This window comes from Salmo trutta, chromosome 17 (genome assembly GCF_901001165.1).
Source record: "Salmo trutta chromosome 17, fSalTru1.1, whole genome shotgun sequence".
Classification (NCBI taxonomy): domain Eukaryota; kingdom Metazoa; phylum Chordata; class Actinopteri; order Salmoniformes; family Salmonidae; genus Salmo; species Salmo trutta.
The window spans coordinates 14654477-14664932 of record NC_042973.1 but is presented as its reverse complement, the minus strand read 5'-3'; the positions used below and the strand labels follow the sequence as shown (position 1 = coordinate 14664932).

General features: G+C 44.0%; 1 protein-coding gene across 1 annotated transcript; it reads left to right on the top strand.

Annotated features, from left to right (window-relative positions):
* The first annotated feature begins 5390 nt into the window (after positions 1–5390).
* LOC115151657 (uncharacterized) lies at positions 5391–9217 on the top strand. Its single transcript, XM_029695777.1, has 5 exons — positions 5391–5898; positions 6797–6893; positions 7879–8032; positions 8189–8346; positions 8577–9217. Coding segments are annotated over exons 1-5 (735 nt in total). The 5' UTR covers positions 5391–5574; the 3' UTR covers positions 8579–9217.
* The last annotated feature ends 1239 nt before the right edge of the window (positions 9218–10456 follow it).

Here is a 10456-nt window from a genome sequence, read left to right as displayed (position 1 = left end):
TAGTTGTCTTCATCAGAAATCACTTCCCGATGTCCCAGGTCCATGACAAATGTATTTTCGGTCGAAAAAGTCCATGCTTTATGTTCCATTAGCTTCCTCTTGTTAGCGCGTCCTAAGGCTGTAATCAAATGTCGATCCGTGGGCGGCAGCTGTCTAACGCAAAATGACTGTTTACGGTAAGTTAGGGTCGTTCAAACATGTCAAACGTTGTATCAAGTAATCGTCAGGGCCTGTTTCAACAAGAGAACCAATCAGATTCGAGTGGGACGATTTCATTGTGTTTCAAAAAACTTCCAAAGGTGGGGGCAGACACGGCCGCCAACGTCACAATGCTCATGGCCCTCCGACTGTGACCAATTGCCACATCGTCTCTTTCACTGAGTTTCCACCGTAGAACCCTCAAAACACTTTGTAAAGACTGGGGACATCTAGTGGAAGCACTGGAAAGTGCTCAATTATAATTTTTTCACGTTGTGAATTATAGGTAAGGCTGTGAAGTCGAGTCGACAATTCAGATTTCCACTTCCTGGTTCAATCGGTCTCGGGGTTTTGACTGCCATACGAGTTCTGTTATACTCACAGACACCATTCAAACAGTTTTAGAAAATTTAGGGTGTTTTCTATCCATATAAAATAAGTATATGCATGTCCTAGCTTCTGACTTTGATTAGTAGGCCGTTGAAAATGGGAACGATTTTTTTCCAAAATGCGCTGTGGCGCCCCCTATCCTAGGGTAAGTCCAACAGGATATTTCAGTTTTGTGTCATTATCTGTTAATACGGGGCCGGTACGGGGCACGGAACCCTGCCGATCCTTCACGACTGGACTACCGACGTAACCTGCTCGAGGGGGTACTCAACTGGCCCCTATGCCGCGACATCCCCTGAACGCCCATCTGCTAGCCGCGGCCCGCTAGCTGTCTAGAGCATATTGGACTGTTAGCTGAATAGATCCATCGGCCAATTTCTTGGACCACTATACCTATTTGCCAATTGGACTTGGACCCCTCTGCTACTCGGAACCCTACTAATCTATCACGACTGGTCTATCGACGTCACCGCACGCAGAGGCTAAAACAGACTTTCCTCGTCACGACGTCATTCTAAGGCCCTTCTGCTAGCTTGCAAGCCCCGGCCTGCTAGCTGTCTGAATCGCCGTGTCTCCAGCCAGCCCAACAACTCACTGGACCCCTATGATCACTCGGCTATGCATGCCTCTCCCTAAGATCAATATGCCTTGTCCATTACTGTCCCGGTTAGTGATTATTGTCTTATTTCACTGTAGAGACTCTAGCCCTGCTCAATATGCCATAACCAAACATTTACTTCCACCTCCCACATATGTGGTGACATCACCTGGTTTAAACGTCTCTAGAGACAATATCTCTCTCATCATTACTCAATGCCTAGGTTTACCTCAAATGTACTCGCATCCTACCATACCTTTGTCTGTACATTATGCCTTGAATCTGTTCTATCGCGCCCAGAAACCTGCTCCTTTTACTCTCTGTTCTGAACGTACTAGACGACCAGTTCTGATAGCCTTTGGCCGTAGCCTTATCCTACTCCTCCTCTGCTCCTCTGGTGATGTAGAGGTTAATCCAGGCCCTGCAGTGCCAAGCTCCACTCCTACTCCCCAGGTGCTCTCATTTGTTGACTTCTGTAACTGTAAAAGCCTTGGTTTTATTCATGTTAACATTAGAAGGCTCCTCCCTAAGTTTGTTTTATTCACTGTTTTAGCACACTCTGCCAACCTGGATGTCCTAGCCGTGTCTGAATCCTGGCTTAGGAAGACCACCAAAAACCCTGAAATTTCCATCCTAACTATAACATCTTCCGACAAGATAGAACTGCCAAAGGGGGCGGTGTTGCAATCTACTGTAGAGAGAGCCTGCAGAGTTCTGTCATACTATTCAGGTCTGTATCCAAACAATTCGAGCTTCTACTTTTAAAAATCTACCTTTCCAGAAACAAGTCTCTCACCATTGACGCTTCCTATAGACCACCCTCTGCCCCCAGCTGTGCCCTGGACACCATATGTGAATTGATTGCCCCCCATCTATCTTCAGAGCTCGTGCTACTAGGTGACCTAAACTGGGACATGCTTAACACCCTGGCTATCCTATAATCTAAACTTGATGCCCTCAATCTCACACAAATTATCAATGAACCCACCAGGTACAACCCCAAATCCGTAAACACGGGCACCCTCATAGATATCATCCTAATCAACTTGCCCTCCAAATACACCTCTGCTGTTTTCAACCAAGATCTCAGTGATCACTGCCTCATTGCCTGCATCCGTAATGGGTCTGCGGTCAAACGACCACCCCTCATCACTGTCAAACGCTCCCTAAAACACTTCAGCGAGCAGACCTTTCTAATCGACCTGGCCCAGGTATCCTGGAAGGATATTGACCTCATCCCGTCAGTAGAGGATGCCTGGTTATTCTTTAATAGTGCCTTCCTCACCATCTTAAATAAGCATGCCCCGTTCAAAAAATGTAGCACCAGGAACAGATATAGCCCTTGGTTCTCTCCAGACCTGACTGCCCTTGACCAGCACAAAAACATCCTGTGGCGTTCTGCATTAGCATCGAATAGCCCTCGTGATATGCAACTTTTCAGGGAAGTTAGGAACCAATATACACAGGCAGTTAGGAAAGCAAAGGCTAGCTTTTTCACGCAGAAATGTTCATCCTGTAGCACAAACTCCAAAACGTTCTGGGACACTGTAAAATCCATGGAGAATAAGAGCACCTCCTCCCAGCTGCCCACTGCACTGAGGCTAGGAAACACTGTCACCACCGATAAATCCACTATAATTGAGAATTTCAATAAGCATTTTTCTACGGCTGGCCATGCTTTCCACCTGGTTACCCCTAACCCGATCAACAGCCCTGCACCCCCCACAGCAACTCGCCCAAGCATCCCCATTTCTCCTTCACCCAAATCCAGATAGCTGATGTTCTGAAAGAGATGCAAAATCTGGACCCCTACAAATCAGCAAGGCTAGACAATCTGGACCCTCTCTTTCTAAACTGATCTGCTGAAATTGTTGCAACCCCTATTACTAGCCTGTTCAACCTCTCTTTCGTATCGTCTGAGATTTCCAAAGATTGGAAAGCTGCCACGGTCATCCCCCTCTTCGAAGGGGGAGGCACACTAGACCCAAACTGCTATAGACCTATATCAATCCTACCCTGTCTTTCTAAGGTCTTCGAAAGCCAAGTTAACAGATTTCCGACCATTTCGAATCCCACCGTACCTTCTCTGCTATGCATTCTGGTTTCAGAGCTGGTCATGGGTGCACCTCAGCCACGCTCAAGGTCCTAAACGACATCATAACCGCCATCGATAAGAGACATTACTGTGCAGCCGTATTCATGGACCTGGCCAAGGCTTTCGACTCTGTCAATCACAACATTCTTATTGGCAGACTCAACAGCCTTGGTTTCTCAAATGATTACCTTGCTTGGTTCACCAACTACTTCTCAGATAGAGTTCAGTATGTCAAATCGGAGGGCCTGTTGTCCGGACTTCTGGCAGTCTCTATGGGGGTGCCACAGGGTTCAATTCTCGGGCCGACTCTCTTCTCTGTATACATCAATGATGTCGCTCTCGCTGCTGGTGATTCTTTGATCCACCTCTACGCAGACGACACCATTCTGTATACCTCCGGCCCTTCTTTGGACACTGTGTTAACTAACCTCCAGACGAGCTTCAATGCCATACAACTCTCCTTCCGTGGCCTCCAACTGCTCTTAAATGCAAGTAAAACTAAATGCATGCTCTTCCACCGATTGCTGGCCGCACCTGCCCGCCCGTCCAGCATCACTACTCTGGACGGTTCTGACTTAGAATATGTGGACAACTACAAATATCTAGGTGTCTGGTTAGTCTGTAAACTCTCCTTCCAGACTCACATTAAGCATCTCCAATCCAAAATTTAATCTAGAATCGGCTTCCTATTTCGCAACAAAGCATCCTTCACTCATGCTGCCAAACATACCCTCGTAAAACTGACTATCCTACCGATCCTCGACTTCGGCGATGTCATTTAATAAATAGCCTCCAACACTCTACTCAACAAATTGGATGCAGTCTATCACAGTGCCATCTGTTTTGTCACCAAAGCCCCATATACTACCCACCACTGCGACCTGTACGCTCCCGTTGGCTGGCCCTCGTTTCATACTCACCGCCAAACCCACTGGCTCCAGGTCATCTACAAGTCTCTGCTAGGTAAAGCCCCGCCTTATCTCAGCTCACTGGTCATCATAGCAGCACCCACCCATAGCACGCACTCCAGCAGATATATCTCATTGGTCACCCCCAAAGCCAATTCCTCCTTTGGCCGTCTTTCCTTACAGTCTTTCCGTCTTTCCTTCCTCTGCTGCCAATGACTGGAACGAACTGCAAAAATCACTGAAGCTGGAGACTCATATTTCCCTCACTAACTTTAAGTACCAGCTTTCAGAGCAGCTCACAGATCACTGCACCTGTACATAGCCCATCTCTAAATAGCCCATCCAACTACCTCATCCCCATATTGTATTTATTTATTTATGTTGCTCCTTTGCACCACAGTATCACTTCTTGCACATTCATCTTCTGCACATCTACCATTCCAGTGTATAATTGCTATATTGTAATTACTTCGCCACCATAGCCTAATTAATGCCTTACCTACCTAATTTGCACACACTGTATATAGACTTTTTCTACTGTATTATTGACTGTATGTTTGTTTATTCCATGTGTAACTCTGTGTTGTATGTGTCGAACTGCTTTGCTTCATCTTGGCCAGGTCGTAGTTGTAAATGAGAACCTGTTCTCAACTAGCCTACCTGGTTAAATAAAGGTGAAATAAAAAATTAAATAAATAATGAAGGGGACAGAGTGACTACCTATCAACAGGGTTTCCTGAGTGTGTCTGTCAGTGTGCCAAGGCTTCTCTAAGGGCCCTAGTGGCATAAGCTCAGGAAACACTGAGTTGCTGCCTCGTCCTCAGCTGCTGCACTCTGGCTCTTGTTTCAAATAAGACATAGCTGAAGAACCAGGCTGTGTGACTGTGAACTCTCCCCGCAAAGCTACGTTCAAGGCCAGCGCTATGTCGAGTTGGGAGTGCTGCCAGGTTGCTCCCCGCGACTGAGAAATGGAAACAGAAACACACACCCTTTCGGGGAAAAACACAGCATCAAGCAAAGGCACTAGAGTCTTGACTTTCATTTTCCCCTCACAGTGTGTGTATGGGAACCCCCCCCCCCCCCCCCCCGGACATGATGGTGACGGGTGGGAGGGAGGGAGGTGCGGGCGGCAGAGGGGGAGAGGCTGGAGAGTGAAACAGGTTTACTCTTCCTCACTCCACCACACCCATTTCCTGCCCAGCCCAGCTAAGGCAGAGTTTTAGGGGAAGTCAGTTACACACTCTGCAAGGAACCTCCTGCCTCTTACACAGACACCGCTTGCAGGACAGGACGCACTCCAGATCACCTAATCACCTGCCCTAAAAAAGGATTTTGTTATTTTTTATTTTACCATCACCACCACCACCGCTACCTTTGTGTCCACCATGACCAGGCCCAAGTCGTACAAAATCATCTGCAATATTATAATTGCCTGCCTGTTCCTGTGGTCGGTCAGCTCCCTCATCATCATCGTGGTGTGGGCCACCTCTCCGGACATGAAGGGCGACAGCCAGTGCAGGGCTGATCTGCAGAACCTGACAAAGAAGCACGAGGAGGCCAGGGTGCTGTACGCCAAGAACAAGCAGGCCCTGGAGGAGATGATGGAGGAGGGACGCACCAACCAGACCCGGCAGCTCATGAAGATGGAGCGGTTCCTGAAGCGCCTGGGCAAGACCAACGTGTCCCTTGCTGACTGTCATCAGGAAAGCGTGAGTGTTTGCTTGGCTCCTCTCCCTCACTCCCCTCCCTGGTTCCCACAGCACTGAGGTTAACTGACTCACTCCCTCAGGCTGCAAGAGCTATCCTCTGCCTCTCCCCTGCTTCTAACCTTTCCGTTGTACCTGATGCCCTTACTACATTTTGCCATTTTAGATTGATCTGATATGATAATTTTTTGATTTATCTGATATCCAAACCTTTTCTAACAGTCATGGCTGTGATTTAGTGTTTATAATATTTTTTTGATATCATATCAGTTGGACTGTTTTTATAATAGTTTCAGTGAAAACAAGTTACTGTATTATCATGACAAATGATTGCAAGTGAAAAGCAACATTAGGCCTTTACATAACAACCAGAGGCACAATGGACACACAGTTATGCAAATGCTCTGCAAATGCAGCAATCAAATTCTGAAAAACTGCTGGTCCTTCCCAGGGAGTGGGTGGGAGGTCAAGTTAAACCCTTCCTGGAAGAAGAGGGAAAGCAGTGATAGGGCACACCATGCCTGTGTCTGAAATGGCACCCTGTTCTCAATATAATGCTCTACGTTTGACTAGAAATATGTAGGCAATAGGGTGCCATTTTGACTGCAGTCCATGTCCTTTAAGCTAAAAGGTCTCAATCTTCCACCATTGATTTAGACTTTTCTTAGCAGATATTAGAGTATTCATCTGTGTTGTTTTACATAAAACGCTGGATGAAAGGAATGTTTTCAGAGGCCGTCCTTATAGCCAAATCTGGTGCTGGCACAAGCATACTTCAAATATGTGATAGGAGGGACTCCTTGGGATGACTGTGCCAACGGTCACAGAAGTTGTATCAACCACTTCTGGTAACTTTAATGTCCCGAGGAGTTACTCAATGATAACCATTGTCTTTTTGCAGGTTATTTTGGGTGTAAACATTACAGTCCTGGAAAAAGAGATTGAGATGTATAAAGAAATCGAGGCAAATCTCACTTCAGAAATCACGCTACGCCAAGGTAGGAAAATTGCTGTCACAGTGGGAGGTATGGGATTTTTGCCTCTGGTATTGGCTACCATGAAAGGAGCACTTTCTCACCAACAATATTCTTAGTAGCATTTTCCCCTGTAACTATAGAAACCGCCCAAGTTAGGGTAAATGAATACACATGATTGGTTGGTTATTGCTCCTTAAAAAAGGCTGTGCTTACAGCTGTTCAAAATGATGACTAATTATGATTTAAGTGAAAGTTCTAGTAGAGTGAATTTCTTTAATAGCCATCCCATCTGTTTACCATTCCTTAAAAGCTGTCACACAGGCTACTTTCAAATGAAATAGTGGACTCCCAAATGACCTTGTCTCTAATAATGATAACTCACACGCTACTCACACGCTTTTTACTTAGCCAAGTTACCAAGTTAATTCAGTTACTCACTTTACTGTAGGCCTCCCAAATGATCTATTCTCTAATAATGAATCACCACACAACATAGTAGGCTGTAAGCAAATAGTTGTTAAGTCTGGTATTAAAATTCAGATATATGTAGGGTATAACTTCATAAGCGAGTCAGCGACCTGTCACATACTTCAGAGTAAATAGATTAATCAGCCTGGTCTCATAGACTAGACGTAACATAGTAAAAGCAAATCCGGGACACTACAATGAGTATTATATGTTACGTTTGGCATGGTTACATAAGACAGATGGTTACTTAAGGCAAACTTAGCAATTTTTTTACAACTTACTACTTTTTAGCTACTTTTCACGTACTTCAAATGTTAGCTAATCCTTCTCCTAACCCTAACCCTAAACCTAACCTTAACCCTTTTAGCTAACCCTTCCCCTAACCCTACACGTAACCCTAACCCCTAGCCTAGTTTAACAATAGTATGCCTTAGCATCAAATGGCACTGTCATTGCACTTCAAAACTGATTATGGTGAACATGGATTCAACATTTTATTTATGTCACTCAATGTTTTGTTTTCGTGTCATGATTTCAGAGCACATCAAATTCCTTCAGGATAACTTGACACAGGCATCTCATAAGTGGGAGTCCTGCGAGGCTTTGCACTCAGCTGCTGAGAGTCAGCGGATAGCAGCTGAGCGCCAGGCCAAGGCCTGCGAGTCCAGCAAGCAGTATTTACAGAAGCAGCTGTAAGTATCAATAGAGTGACACTGACCTCGTACAGAGTTATACCGAACTGATATACACCTTCAGATTGACTACTGTTATGAATCAGCTAAACAAGCCTGGCTGGTTTAACTTTCATGAGGGTTGATATCGTTTTTGCACCATGGTTATATTTGCAGGCAGATGTGCAACGTGAGCCATCACGACGTGAGCCATCACGACGAGAGCCATCACGACGAGCCTGTGAATGGCGGAGTTGTCGCACCCCAGAGTAGCATTCTGGCCCTGTCCGTTGTCCTCTTCGTTGTCCTCTTCGTCAGTCTGCATTTGATAACATGTGAGTGTAATAGCACAAGGCGCTAACTAAGCATATTATTCAATGCCATGGACGCTTACTGTATATAAGCAGTGGCTGTGATAGCAGTGTGGAAAATAAAGCAAAGATCATAACAACAAACATATCATAAATCTTAGTTTGTTTGATTTGATATTCATAGACATTGTCTGTAACTGTCTATAATCTATATATCAATGTGATTAAATATTTGCCTTCCACATGGTTTCCAGGAACATGATGCTGAGCCAATGAGGTCATTGAAGACAATTAAGACAAGTTCTCCAGAACAATAAGATGGACCTGGACTTGATATTATATGGTTATTAGTGCTGAGCGATTAACCATCGTAAAAAAAGTAAAAGGTTATTAAACAAATAATTGACCAACCTCGGTTCAATTACTTGAATTATATATTTTTTTTTTTGTGAGCCCAACTCGCCGTTTCTCAAGAGAGAAATCAAATGAAGAACTATGTGGGACGCTGGGCTGAAGGGAGTTTCCGTTAAGCAAATAATCTATTGCGCCTGTTTTTCTGTCTCAGGCAGAGTCGGAAACACTTTTACTCCTGCTATGTTAGGTTAGATATATACAGACTGCATAGACCGCATGAGAGAGGAATGTACACAACACAAAGACCAGAGCGAGGGATAGAGGAAGTTCGTGAAACTACGCCTTATCTTCTTTGACGAACTAGTAAAATGATAACGTCAGACAATCCTGCAGCTAGCCTAGCTAAATATAATGACTAAAGACAGAACAGCATGGGGAGTACAGAGATTACGTTCTTTGGCTGCTACTGCCTGAGCAGAGATGAGATGATGACTTTAAGGAAAGAAAAATAATAAAGTCATCAAATAAAAACTAAGTAATATACACAACTGAAATATTGTATTATTTCAAACTAATTTTCTATTTTTCTATTGATGTCTACCCAATGTGGACCTGACAGAGACAATGGAATATTTTCAATGTTTTGGCAATTGAATGTTCACTATTTTGGGCTTTGGAATTTCTATTAAAAAGCTCAAAAACAATTCTTATGTCATTATTTCATAATGCATTTAATGTAAAAATATATATATTGAAACCGAACCTGAACCGACCTAGAAAAGCACGGATCGCTCAGCACTAACGGATATCACTGCTGTAAAAATGTTGACTGAAACAAATTAGGGAAACAGTCAATGATAGTTTCGTTACTATTTTAAAATTGATATTTTTTATCAGGTTTTTTTTGTGTGCTTTTGGATGTTTTTTAGCAGCATTTGCTACCAGTTCTTTCACATTGCATTATTATACATGGCCTAATTTTATTATTTAATAGTACCATTAGCTATGCTATAATTTAATTGAATACTTAGGTTTTTAATGTCCATGTTTTGGGATATTTCAACAAACGCACAATTTCAGTTTGTTTAAATTCTGTTTTTATTTTTCTGTAAGTGTTGTTCACTATCATTTATGGCAAATCTATGCAAACCTTATACTTTTATAGCCTCACAATGCAACATTAGTTGGAATTTATATAATAAAGTGTCTCCAATTCTTTTTGGCACTGGCCATTCGTTTGTCAATTTTATTTCAGAAAACTTTTTTTGAAAAATAAGAACATACCGGTATTTGTTGCTGAGAACATTCATGTTTGCAACAACGGCCTAGGGAATGCAATTGATGGGAGAAGGGTTTGCAGTGAACTGGGGATTATAGGGCCATGATCACGTGAAGAGCCAAGCCCAGGTTGGGAATTTGGCCAGGACACCGGATGAACCTAGAATCTAGTGACTGACCACAGAGAAGACCTTGGATAAACACCTCCTCTGAACAATGACAGCCTTTGCAGGACACTGTTCCTATCATTGCCCTGGCCTGGGGCCAAAGAGATTACTGGCCTAGGGTTTTGGAATCTCCTTTATCAGAGCAATGAGTGCCCCCTACTGGCCTTCACACAAAGGGATCTGGTAGCAACCAGAAGCCTACTGTTCTGTCTGGACTCTGGCATGGGCGGACTGCCATCTGGCATTTTGGGCAAAAGCCAGATGGGCTGGTCTATTTTTAGCCAATTTGGCTAATAATGGTGGCCTCAAGAAAAAACAATTGCCGGTGTGTTAGG

What these genes read in the sequence shown, in the direction of transcription:
- LOC115151657 (XM_029695777.1), top strand. Translation starts at nt 5,575, where the DNA reads ATGACCAGGCCCAAGTCGTACAAAATCATCTGCAATATTATAATTGCC. An exon ending in CTGACTGTCATCAGGAAAGC is followed by an intron (nt 5,899 to 6,796) that starts GTGAGTGTTTGC and finishes GTCTTTTTGCAG; the next exon opens with GTTATTTTGGGTGTAAACAT. An exon ending in CAGTATTTACAGAAGCAGCT is followed by an intron (nt 8,033 to 8,188) that starts GTAAGTATCAAT and finishes TTATATTTGCAG; the next exon opens with GCAGATGTGCAACGTGAGCC.